This window comes from Oratosquilla oratoria, chromosome 7, assembly GCF_046742065.1.
Source record: "Oratosquilla oratoria isolate Oo_2021 chromosome 7, ASM4674206v1, whole genome shotgun sequence".
Lineage (NCBI taxonomy): Eukaryota > Metazoa > Arthropoda > Malacostraca > Stomatopoda > Squillidae > Oratosquilla > Oratosquilla oratoria.
In genome coordinates, this window is record NC_134783.1 from 22,338,002 (window position 1) to 22,355,628 (window position 17,627).

General features: G+C 40.0%; 1 protein-coding gene across 1 annotated transcript in view; it reads right to left on the reverse strand.

Moving 5' to 3' along the window:
- LOC143026998 (corrinoid adenosyltransferase MMAB-like) overlaps positions 1-17,627 on the reverse strand; it is a 38,911-nt gene that overhangs the window by 13,199 nt on the left and 8,085 nt on the right. The window contains exon 3 of the mRNA XM_076187816.1: positions 10,706-10,824. Within this exon, the coding sequence (XP_076043931.1) occupies positions 10,706-10,824 (119 nt within the window). The remainder of the gene's footprint in view (positions 1-10,705; positions 10,825-17,627) is intronic.

The window sequence follows — 17,627 nt, forward strand, 5'->3', positions numbered from 1 at the left end:
AAAAAGGTATAGAAACCACTCCCACCCATTCATTCCCTACATATTCCACTCCCCTCCGCCCTCCTCTCTCCCTCTTATCTTGGCACCTCCTGGATGACGAGTCATCCCTGCATCCTGTCCACTGCCCTGGGTCAGAAGCAGTGTTGCAAGACACAGCACATCTACAGCAAGGCTGCTTCATAAATTCGGCGACCCCCCCTCCTCCGTCCCCTCAAGCAGAAAAGGAGAAGACAGGGAGAAATCCCTTCGGGCTGCATCAATTTTTTTTTTTTTTTCTCATACATACTTCCTCACCCCCATCTCACACCCACTCCCCCTCATGCATCATAGCATCATCCATACACAACCCTTCTCCATTCACCCCTATCTTCTGTCCTCTCCCGTCCTTCCTCAAAAGACATTCCTCTCTTTTATAATGCCCCTTTCACCCCATCCATCCATCTCATCCTAAGATGCCCCCTCATATTTACTCCTTCTACCTCTGCCTTCCACACTTCTTTTACTAATTTTTCTTCACTCATTCTTTCATGTGTCCAAACAATCCTAATACTCTTTCATCAACCCTATCTCCCAGCTCCCTTTCCAGCCCTGTTCTCCTCCTCACCTCCTCATTTCTCACTCTATCTAGCCTAGTAACCCCTATCATACTTCTCAGACATTTCATCTCGAACATGCAAACTCCTCTCTTCCTCTCTTATGTTCCATGTTTCTGCCCCGTACAGTGCTGTTGGCACAATCACTCCTTCATATAACCTCCTCTTAGCATCTATTCCCAGATGTCTATTTATCATTACACTTTTTAATCCACCAAGACATTTACTCCCTTCTCTCAATCTACATTCTACCTCCACCTCCACTCCTCCCTTTCCTGCCACATTCACACCCAAGTATCTAAAACTATCCACTTCCTCTAGTCTCTCACCCTTAATGCTCACTTCCAGCCTGCTGTTACTCTCTCCCCTTGTACATCTCATCACCTTACCTTTGCCCACATTTATCTTCAGCTTCCTTCTTTCACACACCTTCTCAAACTCTGTCACTAACTTCCTCAATCCCTCCTCTGATCCTGCTACAAGTACAGTGTCGTCAGCAAACAACAACTGGCTTATTTCCCGCTTTTCTCCATTTTCTTTAACCATCTTCAACCCCTGACCCACTACCCTTGCATTCACCTCTCGCACCACCCATCCATGTATAGATTGAACAGCCAGGGCAAAATAACACATCCCTGATGAAATCCCACCTTTACCTCAAACCATTCACTCTCTCCATTTCTAATCCTAACACAAGCTCTACTACTCTTGTAAAAACTCTTGACTACTCCTATCCCATATATCTGCAGTACCTCCCACAGTGCCTTCCTGTCTACCCTGTCAAAAACCTTTTCTAGATCCATAAAAGCCCAAAAGACATCCTTACATTTTCATATAGCTTTCTCATATATCTATCTTACCACAAAAATCTGATCTACACAACCTCTACCTGTCCTAAAACCACACTGTTCCTCACCAATTACTCCTTCTCTTCCTCCCCTAATCCTCTCAATCAAGACCCTCTCATAAACCTTCCCAACTACACTCAACAAGCTGATCCCTCTGAAACTACTACACTCACACTTGTCCCCCTTTCCCTTGTAAAGTGGAACTATACAGGCACTCCTCCAGTCCTCCGGCACTCTACCCTCTCTCCAGCAAACATTAAATAACCTCACCAGCCAGTCCACCATCACTGTACCTCCTTTCTTCAGACATTCTGCATGGCATCCATCCAACCAAGGTGCCTTACCTGCTCTCATCATCTTAACAGCTGCTTTCATTTCATCTTTCCCTATTTCTCCTCCATTTTCCTCACTCATCACTCTCATTTTCTTAGTGCTTCCCACTGCAACTACCTTCCCCTCCCTATCCTCCTTCACATTTAGCAACTCCCTAAAATACTCTGCCCACCTTCCTCTCACTGCCTTCTCTTCCATTATCATCTCTCTATCTGCACCTTTTACCTTTTCTTCTCTACTTGATTCACCTCCTCTTCCTCTTTTAATTTCTTTCCAAAACATCTTTTTATTACTTTCAAAATTTTCTGTCATACTCTTACCCCATTTCACATCTGCTCCCCTCTTTGCTTCCTTTATCTTATGCTCAACTTCCCTTCTCTTTACTTTGTACCTCTCATAAGATTCCCTCTTCCTAATCTGTAGCCAATCTATGAATGCCTGTTTCTTCTCTTCTACACATTTCTTTGCTTCCTCATCCCACCACTCACTACCCTTCCTTCTATTTCCTCCCACCCTCCTTGTTCTACACACCATCTTTGCCCTCTTATGACTCCCTCCTTGAACCATCCCCATTCCTCCTCCACTCCTTGTTCTACTCTATCCTTCACTCCCTACCACTCCTCTCTCAGCTTCTTATACTCCTCCTTTTCATTCTCATTTAAGCAGTTCACTCTAAGTACCTCCCTACCTTCTGCCCTTTTCCTCTTTCTCCACCTATTCTCCACTCTCAATTTACCTTCCACCAGAAAATTATCTGATATTTCCCCACTCTCTCCCCTTAGAACATGTACATCCTTAACTCTTCCTACCATACTCCTGGTCACCACTATAGAGTCCATTAACATTCTATCTGCCACCTTTCCATCCACCACCCTCTCCCATGTGTACTTATGCTTGACTTCTTCTGAAACACTGTATTTGCTATCATCAACTCTCTTTCAAGACACATTTCCACCATCAATTCTCCACTATGATTTTTACCTGTAACTCCATACTTCACAATCACTCCGTCTATTGGTTCATTTCCTACCCTAGCATTACGGTCTTTCACTACAACTACATTGACATTTCTCCCTAATCCCTCTTTGCACTCATTTATATCTACCCAAAAAGCCTCTACACTCTTCTCACTACCAGGCCCATACACACTTACAAAAACCCACATCTCCTTTCCCAGCTTCACCTTCATCCACATCAACCAAGATGAATCCTCCTTTCCACTCCACTACACACTTACTTATCTCTTCACTTACTAGTATAGCCACCCCTTCTCTCCCTCGTCCCCTCTTCACTCTCCTGAGTACCTCCCAGCTACACTCCCAAACTCATACTCACCCTTCCCTTTCATTTAAGTTTTACTCAAAGCCAGCACATCCATCTTTCTTCTCACAAATATACTGCCTATCTCTTCCCTTTTACTCTCATCTGTACCACATCCATGCACATTAAAAGACCCAATTCTTGGGGTACTGGTTGGAAAACTCCCAGACCCTCTTATGCCTTTACTTTTTTTAGGAATGTCCCCTTTGGGGCTACAGGTAGTAGGACTCCTAATCCCATCCCCCGTCCCGTTTTTTGTTGCCTCTTATGACTCAAGTGGAAAGACTTGGTGGTAGCATTCTCTTCCCCCACCACAGGGTAGTTGAAAAGAGGAAATGAATATTCAGAGAAATGGTACAAGACAGTAACAAGGGGTTGGGGGACAGCATAATGGAGGGACAGTCATAGTATAAAAGTGTCATCATTTCTCTATGAACAGAGTTTACCTCTAACACAGACAAAATGATAAGTGGCTCTGGTCCATAGGGGTACCCCATAGACCCTAAAGTATCAACTGCATGCTACTCTGCCACAATAACATGCAATCAATATCCCAGATGGCGATCCAAGTAATTAAAGAGAAAGGCAACTTGGGGACACAATGGATAAAAAAAGATGCATTGTAATCTATGGCATTAAAGAGAAGCATGATGTACCTAGATATCAGAGGGAAAAGGAGAAAGAGATTGCAAAGGAAATTTTGAAAGAATTACAAGCGGAAGGACAAGGTTTGGATAGGGAAATTGAGGAGACCTATAGAATGGGGAGATACTCTAAAGAAAAACAATACAGGCCACTGAAAGTAAAGCTTAGATCACAAACAATTGCAGAGGAAGTACTATCCAGAACAACGAAATTAGCAAATAGTGAACAATACAAAAATATATGGATAAAAAAGAAATGAGTGAAGAAAAAGAAAAAGAAATAGAACTTAGAAACAAAGCGAATGAAAAAAACGAAAAAAGAATGAAACTGAAAACATTATTTTTTGAGAGTGGTAGACCTGAAGCTGAGAAAATGGTATATAAGAAAAAAGGAAACAAAGCAAGACAGAAAAAGATGAGAAGAAAGGAAATCAAAAATAACTTATACCAATATAGATGGAATAACTTCAGGAATGAATGAATTAAATGATCATCTGGCCTTAGAAAAACCAAACATAATGGGAATAGTAAATTAAAGTGTACTCTACCACCCAACACTGAGGGACAAGGTTTATACAGTTGTTGGACAAAGAATAAAAAGGATAAACAGGGTGGCAGAGTATTAATTTTGACTAATAAAGATTTAAATGTAACAAAAATAACTGAAGGAGAAAATAATGTAGAATCAATTATGATACAAGTTGAAAGCAAATATATGAAGAGTAGAAAATTTGTAGTGGTGTATGTGCCCCCAAAAACACAGTCCTGGACAGAAAGTGATCGTTCCAAAATATTAGAAGATACAAAATAAGAATTAACTAATATACTGGAGGACAGAGGAAATATAGTAATTATGGGTGACTTTAATTTCAAAGAAATATGTTGGGAGGAAATGACAGTGAAGGGTGGGGAGGAACTCTGGGGCAACATCCTGCTCAACATGACCATCGAATACACAATGACTCAGTGGATAAAGGAAAATACCAGATACAGTGGTAGTGAAGAACCATCAAGGCTGGATTTAATACTTACGACAGAGCCTGAAATTGTCGATAAAATTTATTACAAAACTCCGATGGGAAAGAGTGACCATGTACTAATAGAATTTGAGTTGGAAGAGAAAATGGATTATAGCAGAAATGATAAACATAGAATAGGAAGACTAATGTACAACAAAACAAATTTTGCGAAACTCAAAAAACTCTTTCGCAATGCGAACTGGGAAAAATTCCTAAATGAAGAAACAGGGATAGAAGAGATGTGGGATATATTAAAGGAATTTATAATGAGGGGGTGAATAGATACATACAACAAAAAATGGAAAGAACATACATAAAAAGCTGGTACAACAAAAAATATAGTGAGACTAAGGATGAAAGAGATAAAACTTGGGAGAAATTGAAAAAATACAAGAAAACAAGCAAATGGCTAATGTACATCAAACTAAGAAATGATTCTGTAAAAATATGCAGAGATGAAAAGAGAAACTACAAAAAAAAATAATAGAAAAATGCGAGGAAGAACCCAAGCTATTTTACAGGTATGTAAATGGCAAACTAAAGAATAAACAAGAAGTAGAAATGCTGTGCTAAGGTAAATACGAATATACAGAAGAACTGGAAATGGCTGAAATTATGAACAACCACTTCAAATCAGTATTCACAATAGAAAACTTACCTGACTGTGAGGAAATAGAGAGATATCCCCCTCAATGAAAGAAATAATTGTAACACAGAAAGAAATCAGTGACCAAATCAAAACCCTTGACGTCAGAAAATCACATGGTCCTGACGGAATTGCAAATTGGATACTGAAAGAATGCATGGAGGAATTAACAGATAAAATATACAATATACTTAAATTCTCACTTTAAGAAGGAAAAGTGCCACAGGACTGGAAGAATGCAAACATTGTACCAATTTATAAGAGGGGAAACAAGGAAGATCCATCATATTACAGACCGGTCTCTCTGACAAGCACAGGAGCAAAAATTTGCAAAAAGGTCATCAAAAATAAATGGGTTGAACATTTGGAAGAAAATACTATACTGAATCCAAATCAATTTGGATTCAGACAAGGAATATCATGTACAACAAACTTCATCTGCTTCTACTCAAGATTAATAGATATAATATAAGAGAGATGGTTGGGCAGACTGTGCCTTTCTGGACCTACAAAAGGCATTTGATAAGGTACCACACAAGAAACTAATAGGGAAAATATAGTCAATAGGTGGCATCAGAGGAAAATTATTGGAATGGATGAAAGACTTCCTGACTGGGAGGAAAATGAGAGTAGTAATTAGAGATAAATTCTCAAATTGGGAGGAAATGATAAGTGGCGTCCCACAGGGATCAGTACTGGCCCCTATCATGTTTGCCATATACATAAATGACATGAATGAAGGAGTAGAGTGTTATATGAATTTCTTTGCAGGCGACGCAAAAATACTAAAGAAAGTAAAAACGGAGGAGGATTGCAACTCATTACAACAAGACTTGGACAAGATCTGGAAATGGACTCAAAAGTGGGAAGTGAAATTCAATATCAAGAAATGTAGTACAATGGAATTTGGAAAAAGTAAAAACAGAATATCGAGAGATTATAAAATTGGTGAAGAAGAGGTCAAAAAAGTAAACTTGGAAAAAGACCTTGGAGTGTTGATCAGCAAAGACATGACACCGGATAAGCATATTAATAAAATAGCTGGAGAACCCTACAATTTAATGAGGTCAATAAAAGTGGCACTTGTCTATTTGGACAAGGAAATGATAAAAAAAATAATTAACTACACTAATAAGACCAAAACTCAAGTACGGAGCAACACTATGGACACCCAGTACCAAAAATAATAAAAACAAAAATAGAAAGAATACAAAGAGCAACAACAAAACTGGCACAAACTCTTTCCAAAATGACATATGAACAAAGACTGTCCATATTAGAATTATCAACTCTGGAACAAAGAAGGAAAAAGGAGACCTACTAACTATCTATAGAATTATGAAAGTAATGGAAATCTTAGATAAGAATGATTTATTGAAATGGGACAATGGAAACACAAGAGGACATGAGAAGAAACTCAAAAAAGATAATTACAGAAGAGATCTGGGGGAAAAAAAAAAAAAAATAGCTTCCCACACAGAGTGACAGATACTTAGAACAAATTAGACAAAGAAACAGTGTGTGCAAACACTATTCAAGATTTTAAGAAAAAAACTTGATGCTGAAAGATACAAAGACGGGTCACCACAAGCATAGCTCCCTTCCCGTATAATACAACTAGGTAAATACAAATTGGATGAAACAATAGTGAGTGCAAACACCATACATGAATTTAAGAACAAACTAAATGTTGTGAGACACAAAGATGGGACACCACAAGCATAGCTCCCCTCCCTGTAGAAGACAACTAGGTAAATACTTAAACACAATACTCCCACACCTATCCCTCAGAACAGAGCAGACCAAATACATACATACATACATATACCAAAGGCTTTCTTCCCCTTACAAGCACTAAATACTGAGATTAACAACAAAATCTTCAAGGTTATTTGCATGGTGAAACTGGGATGAGAGATGTGGGTTTTTGTGAGTGCATATGGACCTAGTAGTGAGAAAAATGAAGAAGAAAGGGAGGCTTTTTTGAACAGATTTAAGTGAGTGCTCAATGCTTTTGGGAGAAAAATAAATGCATGGTGCAGGGGGATATCAATGCTAGAGTAGGGGTGAGCCATTAGATGGAGTAGTAGGGAATTTTGGGGTGCCAGATAAGACTTTTAGAGGAGAGATGGTGTTAGAGATGTGTTCTATAAAGGAGTTGATGATAGCAAACACTGTGTTTAAGAAGAAAACCAAGCATAAATAAACATGGGAAATGGTGGTGGATGGAATGAAGGTTGACAGGGCATTAATGAACTATGCACTAGTATCAAAAGGAAGGATATGAAGAGTTCTGAATATTCATATTTTCAGGGGAGAGAGTGAGGGAGTGTCAGATTACTTTTGACAGAAGGAAATTTGAGAGTGGAGGAAAAGTAGAAGAAGAGAATGGTAGGAGGTGGATAGGCACAGAAAGTTAACAAATTCAACAAGAAGGAAAATGAGAAGGAATAGCAGGAAAGGCTGAGAAGTATGGGAGGTGATGAGGGAGATAAAGGAAGTAGGAACAGAAGATGGGTGGGTATATCTTAAGAGGGAAGTGACAAAGTATTCAAAGATGGTATGTGGGATAAGAAGGATGGGAAAGAATAGACAGAAAGATAGTGGAATGATGTGAAGGATATAGTAGAATAAAAAAAGCAAGCATATATTGATTGGTTGCATGATAGGACCAGGGAAGCACACAAGTTACAAGAAGAAAAGAGAAGGAAAACATAAGGTGAGGGAGGCAAAAAGGAGAGATGTAAAATGGAATAGGAGTATGACAGGAATTTTTTCAAAATAATAAAAATATGTTTCACAGGGAAATGAAGAGAGTGAGGGAAGGGGGTGAGTCAAAAAGAAAGTAACAGTTACAAGGTGCTGATGGACAGATGTCAATGGAGAAAGCAGTAAGGGGAAGATGGGTAGAGTATTTCAGAGAGTTGTTGAATGTGGAGGAGGTTGGGGAGGGATCAATTAAGGCAATAGGAGGAGCTAAGTAAATGACAGTGATGAGAAAAGAAAATGACAAGGGTATAGGTAAAGATGAATACAAGAAACATTGAAAATTATGAAACCTGGTAAGGCACCTGGATTGGATGGGTGTCATGCAGAGTGTATGACAATGGGAGGAACAATTATAGTGGATTCGCATGAGGTTGTTTAATGTGTGCCTAAGGGAGGGGAACATGCAAGAGGACTGGAGGAGAGTGCATATAGAAAAGGGGACAAATGTTAATATAGTAGTTTTAGAGGAATCAGTTTGTTGAGAGTAGTTGGAAAGGCATATGGGAGGGTGTTAACTATGAGGATTAGGAGAGGAACAGAGGGAATTGGTGAAGAGCAGTGTGAGCTTAGGGTAGGTAGAGGGTGCATATATCAAATTTTTGTGGTAAGGCAGGTTTGTGAGAAGTTTTTTGCCTTTAAGGATTTAGAGACCTTTTATTGTAGGGCAGGAAGCCACTGTGGGAGGTACTGCAGATATATGGGATATGGGAAAAGCTGTTAGGGGTAGTCAATTCTTTTTTACATGAGTAAGGTTGGGAATGGCGAGAGTGAGTGGTCTGAAATGAAGGTTGAGCTCTGCCAGGGGTGTGTTATGTTGCCATGGCTGTTCAATGTGTATATGGATGGGGATGTACAGGATGGTGATGGACAGAAGGTTAGAGATAGTTAGAGAGGCTAAAGGAAGTTGGAAGTGAGCCAATTGTTCTTTGATCATGAATTTGCACTTGTGGCTGGATCAGAGGAGGGTCTAAGGCAGCTAGTGATGGAGTTTGGGTAGGTATGCAATAGAAGGAAGTTGAAAGTTAATGTGGGTAAAAGCAAGATGATGAGATATACAGGAGGTGAGGGTGACAGTAAGTTGGAGGTAAGTCATACAGGAAAGTGGTTGGAGGAAGTGGATAACATTAATGGGGGAATGGAGGTGGAGGTAAACTATAGAGTGAGGGAAGCAAGTAAATGTCTTAGAGGAATGAAAAGTTTCATGAGAAATAGGTACCTGAGGATGGATACATAAATAAGACTGTATGAAGGGGTGATTGTGCCCACAACACTGTATGGGACAGAGACTTGGAATATAGGGGAGGTAGACAGGAAAAATTTAAATGTGTTTGAGATGAAGTTTTTGAGAAGTATGGTAGGTGTTACCAAGATGGATAGTGAGAAATGAGGAGGAGAGTCGGGGTAGAAAGGAAACTGACAGATAAAGTAGATGAATGAATACTGTGATGGATTGGGCATATGGAGAAAATGAGGAAAAACTAGCTAAAAGAATGTGGAGGGCACAGGTGAATGGAGTGAATATGAGGGGTACACCAGGAATGATATAGATGGAGTGAAGGGGGCTTTGAATATAAGGGGAATGTCTGTTGAATAGGTAAGGGAGAAGGCAAGAGATAGATGTGAGTGGAGAATGGTTGTGAATGGACAATAAATTTATATGGTCCAAAGGGATTTCTATTTGTGTTCTCTATTTTTGCATCAGGGGAACAAGAAAGACAGGCTGCCATGTAAATGAAGTGGTGGACCCTACTGTGGATATACTATGTCTTGGCGAATTGCATCTGACCTTGGCAGTGGGCAGGGGACTTGGATGACCCTTAAATCACAAGGACCTAAGATAAATGGGGAAACCGGTGATAGGCAGGAGTGGGATAGGTGGGGGTAGGTGCATGCCTTGGCTGGTTACTTCCCTTATAAGGGGGAAAGCCTATTGGTATATATATAGATATAAATGTGGGATCATTTCTATCTCCTCAGATTATCAGATCAGGAGGGTAGCAGTCACTGGTTGTCAGCTTCCCTTATGTGAAAAGGTGGAAGAAATACAATTGAAATTGATGGAAAGAAATTCTGGGCTGATTCAGAAAACCTATTACCATCCTGTCTCAGGGCTATACCCCCAGCTGGAGGTGAGGGTATTGACAGGTTCTGAAGATGTGCAGATGAGAAGATATACCTCACAGGCTACCACTTGCATGTCCTCATTATTAGTTTCTATTGAGTGAAAAAATAATGGTACAAGATGTCCTTCAGTGATCAGGTTACTGTGAGAGACTCTGGGAGCTCCAGAACTCCTTGCCTCTGCCCTTCCTGAATGAAATTTCCTGTCTAGCTGATGCCTAAAACCTACAGAACTGGTGACATGTAGACAAGATATTATTTCCAGGAAAGTATGCAAAACAACTATTCTCGAAATTGTAGCATCTATTTATCTTTAATTTATTCATATATACATGACACCATAATACACAAAGTAAATTAAGAAACAAATCTAAGTCCTACAAAACATAGAGAACATTAAATATATCCTTACATTTCACCTTTGCTTTTGGTGTTGCTACAAGGGTTCCAATGTCTTGAAGTATACATTGAATTCTCTCTAGCTGCTCCACATATTCATGATTTTTTTCCGATGCAAATTCTTTGGCCAAACTGGAAAGATAAAATAGCCATTTACAGCTGCTGAGGATGCAATATATTTCAAATCTGATAATCTATATCTTAACATACCTTATTCATAAACCTATATCTAAAGCCTTACTACAAAAAAAAAAATAATAATAATAATAATAATTATAATAATAATAATAATAATAATAATAATAATAATAAATAAAAATAAATAAATAAATAAATAAATAATAATAATTTCATCTGAGTCCCTAAAAGCTATTCAAACTAATAAGGAAATACATTTTCGTTTTTTACTCTTATCAATTGACTTCTCAATTGATATGAATAAAAAAAAAAAAATCAATATGGAGAAGGGTAGCAAGTGGTGGGATAATGAAATGAAGAAGATAGTAGAAGAGAAGCGAGCATTCAGGGACTGGTTGCAAAGGAAGATGAGAGAAAAAAGTGAGAGGTATAAAGAGAAAAGAAGAGAAGCAAAACAAAAGATAAAGGAGGCAAAAAAGGAGAGCAGATGTAAAATGGAGGAGTATGAAATTTTTTTGAAAGCATTTAAAAGATGTTTTAGAAGGAAATCAAGAGAGGAAAGGGAGGCAAGTCAAGTAGAGAAGAAAAGGTAAAAGGCCCAGATGAACAGATCTTAATGGAAGAGGAGTAAAGGGAAGATGGGTGGAGTATTTTAGAAAGCTGTTGAATGTGGAGGAAGACAGGGAGAGGTTGGTGGTAGCAGTGGGAGAACCTAAGAAAATGACTGTGATGGGAGAGGAAAATGGAGGAGAAATAAGAAAAAATGAGGTAAAAGTAGCTCTGAAAATTAACCCCTTTGATACGATGATGCCTACATAGGCGTCATGAGGAGCAAGTGGGTACGCAAGGATGCCGATGTCAGCGTCTTGATTATATACATTGTAGTTGTACCTGCGTGACCCCCATACTCTGTAAACTGGCTTCATCATATTTTCTATGGTTGAAAGAGAACGAGCAATACAGCAGTAACTTTATTTTTTATAATGCAAGTATTATGACGCAACATCGCACATCTGGCAGCTAATGCTGCCCACGAGATTTTGACCTGTACTGAAGGGGTTAAGAGAGCAGGTAAAGAAAATAGTGGTTGCACTGATAAGACACTATGGGCACCTGGCAAAAAAAAAAAAAAAAAAAAAAAATAGAAAGAATTCAAAGAGCAGCAACAAAAATGGCATCTACACTCTCAAATATGACATACAAACAAAGAAAAATATGTGATTTGTTGACTATTTACAGAATTATGAAAGGGATGGAAGTTCTTGATAGAGATGACTCATTAAAATGGGACAGAAGAGAAACAAGAGGACACGAAAAGAAGCTAAAGAAGGACAGCTACAGAAGAGATTTGAAAAAGAATAGCTTCCCACAAAGAGTGATTGATGTCTGGAACAAACTAAACGTGGAAACAGTGAGTGCTAAAACTATACAAGATTTTAAGAATAAACTGGATGTGGAGAGATACAAAAACGGGTCACTATGAGATTAGCTCTTGTCCCATAAAATACAACAAGGTGAATACACAAAACATCTCCACATCTCCAATAGGGTTGTGTGCCTATAACACCAGTCAGTTAAAGAAATGTCAGATTGCAAGGCATATTTTACATTGTACAGGGGAGGATGCATTCTAGGTCCCCCTAATTTTTTTCTGGGGTGTCCCTGGCCCAAACAAATGGTTATTGCTTTAATTTCAGTCATTCCCTATCACACTTTAACATTTCTTTACACTTTAGAAAAAAGAAAGATTAAAAGAATTCTAAGGTTTTTTATCTTATTCATTCATACATACATACATATACCAAAGGCTTTTTTCCCCCTTACATAGGAGTAGCCAAAAAGAAAAATGCATAGAAACCGCTCCCACCCATTCCATTCCCTACATATTCGGATATTCCACTCCCATCCACCCTCCTCCCTCCCTCTTATATTGGCACCTCCTGGATGACGGGTCATCCCTGCATCCTGTCCACTGCCCTGGGTCAGAAGCAGTGTTGCAAGACAGCACATCCATAGCAAGGCCACCTCATAAAATCGACAAACCCCCCTCTCCATCCCCTCATGCAGAAAAGGAGAAGACAGGGAGAAATCCCTTCGGGCTGCGTCAAATTTTTTCGCATACATATTTCCTCACCCCCCATCTCACACCCACTCCCCTCATGCATCACAGCATCATCCATACACAACCCTTCTCCATTCACCCCTATCTTCTGTCCTCTCCCATCCTTCCTCAACAGACATTCCTCTCTTCTGTAATCCCCCTTTCACCCCACTCATCAATCTCATCCTAGGATGCCTCCTCACATTCACTCCTTCCACCTCTGCCTTCCACACCTCTTCACTCATTCTTTCCATGTGTCCAAACCATCCTAATACTCTTTCACCAACCCCATCTCCCAGCTCCCTTTCCAGCCCTGTTCTCCTCCTCACCTCCTCATTTCTCACTCTATCTAGCCTAGTAACCCCTATCATACTTCTCAGACATTTCATCTCAAACACATTCAAACTCCTTCTTTCTTCCTCTCATATGTTCCATGTTTCTGCCCCGTACAGTGCTGTTGGCACAATCACTCCTTCATATAACCTCCTCTTAGCATCCATTCCCAGATGTTTATTTCTCATTACACTTTTCAATCCACCAAGATATTTACTCTCTTCTCTCAATCTACATTCTACCTCCACCTCCACTCCTCCCTTTCCTGCCACATTCACACCCAAGTATCTAAAACTATCCACTTCCTTCAGTCTCTCACCCTTAATGCTCACTTTCAGCCTGCTGTCACTCTCTCCCTTTGTACATCTCATCACCTTACCTTTGCCCACATTTATCTTCAGCTTCCTTCTTTTACACACCTTCTCAAACTCTGTCACTAACTTCCTCAATCCCTCCTCTGATCCTGCTACAAGTGCAGTGTTGTTAGCAAACAACAACTGGCTTATTTCCCACTTTTCTCCATTTTCTTTAACCATCTTCATCCCCTGACCCACTACCCTTGCATTCACCTCTCGCACCACCCCATCCATGTATAGATTGAACAGCCAGGGCGACATAACACATCCCTGACAAAGTCCCACCATTACCTCAAACCACTCACTCTCTCTATTTCTAATCCTAACGCAAGCTCTACTACTCTCATAAAAACTCTTGACTGCTCTTAACAGCTTTCCTCCTATCCCATATATCTGCTGTACCTCCCATAGTGTCTTCCTGTCTACCATGCCTTTTCCAGATCCATAAAATTCCAAAAGACATCCTTACCTTTTCCTATAGCTTTCTCACATATCTGTCTTACCACAAAAATCTGATCTACACAACCCCTACCTCTCCTAAACCCACACTGTTCCTCACCAATTACTCCCTCTGTTACTCTCCTAATCCTCTCAATCAAGACCCTCCCATAAGCCTTCCCAACTACACTCAACAAGCTGATCCCTCTGTAACTATTACACTCACACTTGTTCCCCTTTCCCTTGTAAAGCGGAACTATACAGGCACTCCTCCAGTCCTCTGACACTCCACCCTCTCTTAAACAAACATTAAATAACCTCACCAGCCAGTCCACCATAACTGTACCTCCTTTCTTCAGACATTCTACATGGCATCCATCCAACCAAGGTGCCTTACCTGCTTTCATCATCTTAACAGCTGCTTTCACTTAATCTTTCCCTATTTCTCCTCCATTTTCCTCACTCATCATTCTCATTTTCTTAGCGCTTCCCACTGCAACTACCTTTCCCTCCCTATCCTCCTTCACATTTAGTAACTCCCTAAAATACTCTGCCCATCTTCCTCTTATTGCCTTCTCTTCCATTATCATCTCTCCATCTGCACCTTTTACCTTTTCTTCTCTACTTGATTTGCCTCCTCTTCCTCTTTTAATTTCTCTCCAAAACATCTTTTTATTACTTTCAAAATTTTCTGGCATACTCTTACCCAATATTACATCTGCTCTCCTCTTTGCTTCCTTTATCTTATGCTTAACTTCCCTTCTCTTTACAATTCCCTTGTCCTAATTTGTAGCCAATCTATGAATGCCTGTTTCTTCTCTTCTACACCCTTCTTTGCTTCCTCATCCCACCACTCACTGCCCTTCCACCACCTCACTACTCTTATCTTATTCAACCTTCCAAAAATACAAAAAAAGTTACAGAAAGTTACCAAAACAGTAAAACACACCATAGAAACACAGAGACACCCTTAATGGGTGTGAAGTGCCACAATGCAGCTCAAAAACACTAAAAGCAGTGAAAACCAACCCACAATCTATCCCCCAATTTGCATTAAGTCTTGAAATGTTACACAATTAATTTTGAAAAAAAAAAAAAATCACACACAAACACCCCACTTGGGTATGAAGTATTTTACAGTATCTTCCTAGGCATAAGAATTTAAAACTAACCCACAAACCCACCCCCAATCTACATTTAGTCCAAAAATTTTACACAATGAATTCTGAAGAAAACAACCAAATACTCTTCACACACACACACACAGCCAACTTTGTGGGGTGTTGAATGTTTTACAGCAACTCTAAGCTGCCACACTGTTGCAATAGTAGACTGATGTAACTCATTTCTCTAGCTATATCTGATGCACATGTTCCTTGTTCTATCCTGCATATCATTTTCAGCTTGGTGACTAAGTCCAGCAACTTGTGTGGTTGTTTGCCTTCAGTAGACTTAGGTGTTGTGAGTATTTACCAAGTTCAAACTGTGCAGTAGGTAATGTATTGATGTTGTGGGACAAATCTCACCAACACACCTCTGTCAAGTGTGTGTGATACTGTCTAACAGCAGCTGAGCAGGGCTGAATGGGGCTGATATTGTTGTGTCGGCTCAGCTGGGGTGATACTGTGCAAGCACGTGAAGAAGGCCATACCCAGTCAAGTCACACATGTCATACTTACAGGGCAGATGTTGTACTTTTGAAGTTTTTCCCAACTTTTTTTTATTGTCAAATTTGCAAAGCATCAGACAGTAAGGTGACATACAGCTAGGTATTCCTGTACTCACTCAAATAACTAAACAAGCCATATGAAAATGGCAGTTCCCAATAAGTCTATTGAAATAAGGATGGAGTCTTTATTGGTATGACATTTCTGTGCTCAGGATGTGGCAAGTCCTATTGTGGGGAAAGATCATGCAAGCTGAAAACCTGGATCCAAGAACATCCTTACAATCTATGTCATGACGTCACCACTGTATGTGTTGCACACAGAAACAATAGCAACCACCTGATGGACTGGGAAAAGGCAGAACTACTGGTACACCAGCCTGATAAGATTTGAAGAAAATGTATGAAAGCAGCTATCATCCAAGGATCCAATACAATTGAACAAAATAGAGGCATGTTCAGTATCTCACCCAACCTGATTCCTTTGCTTCCAATTGCCAACAGAAATTTAAAAAGCTATCCCTAGTTCCCTCCACATCTTTTTCACCTCATTGTCTTCAACCATCCTTCATGGACAATTATCTTTCCATCTTATTTTCTTTTTCTCCCTTTTTTATCTGTTACGGTTCAACAGCAGTGAATTAATGTCCTGCACCCAGACAAGCGATCCACCTTCTCCTTAACCTTTCCTGCACCCAGACCTGATCCTTTTATTTAATCTCAGTCATGTGTATCATGATCTTGTATTTAAAAAAGCTGTAATGAGTGAAATGCCATACAAATAAAGGCTCCATCCTCACATGGTGTTTATTTTAATAAACTAAACAAGTCTTCCGGTACCCTACCCTCTCTCCAGCAAACATTAAATAATCTCACCAACCAGTCCACCATCACTGAACCTCCCTTTTTCAGACATTCTGCATGACATCCATCCAGACCAGGTGCCTTACCTGCTTTCATCATCTTTACAACTGCCTTCACCTCATCCTTCCTTATTTCTCCTCCATTCTCCTCATGCAAGCTGGAGAGAGGGTAGAGTACCGGAGGACTGGAGTAGTGCCTGTATAGTTCCTCTTTACAAGGGAAAAGGGGACAAGTGTGAATGTAGTAATTTCAGAGGGATTAGCCTGTTGAGTGTAGTAGGGAAGGCTTATGGGAGAATCTTAATTGAGAGGATTAGGAGAGGAACAGAAGGAGTAATTGGTGAGGAACAGTGTGGATTTAGGACGGGTAGAGGTTGTGTAGATCAGATCTTTGTGGTAAGACAGATATGTGAGAAAGCTATAGGAAAGGGGAAGGATGTTTTTTGGGCTTTTATGGATCTGGAAAAGGCTTATGATAGGGTAGACAGAAAGGCACTGTGGGAGGTTATGCAGATTTATGGGATAGGAGGAAAGCTTTTGGGAGCTGTCAAGAGTTTTTATGTGAGTAGTAGAGCATGTGTTAGGATTGGAAATGGAGAGAGTGAGTGGTTTGAAGTAAAGGTGGGACTTCGTCAAGGATGCGTTATGTCGCCCTGGCTGTTCAACTTATACATGGATGGGGTGGTGCGAGAGGTGAATGCTAGGGTAGTGAGTCAGGGATTGGAGATGGTTAAAGAAAATGGAGAAAAGTGGGAGGTGAGCCAGCTGTTGTTTGCGGACGACACTGCGCTTGTGGCAGGGTCAGAGGAGGGATTGAGGAAGCTGGTGGCAGAGTTTGGGAGAGTATGTGATAGAAGAAAGCTAAAGATAAATGTGGGTAAAAGTAAGGTGATGAGATGTACAAGGGGTGAAAGTGGCAGTAGACTGGAAGTGAACATTAAGGGAGAGCGACTGGAGGAATTGGATAGTTTTAGATACTTGGGTGCAAGTGTAGCAGGAAAAGGTGGAGTGAAGGTGGAGGTAGAATGTAGATTGAGAGA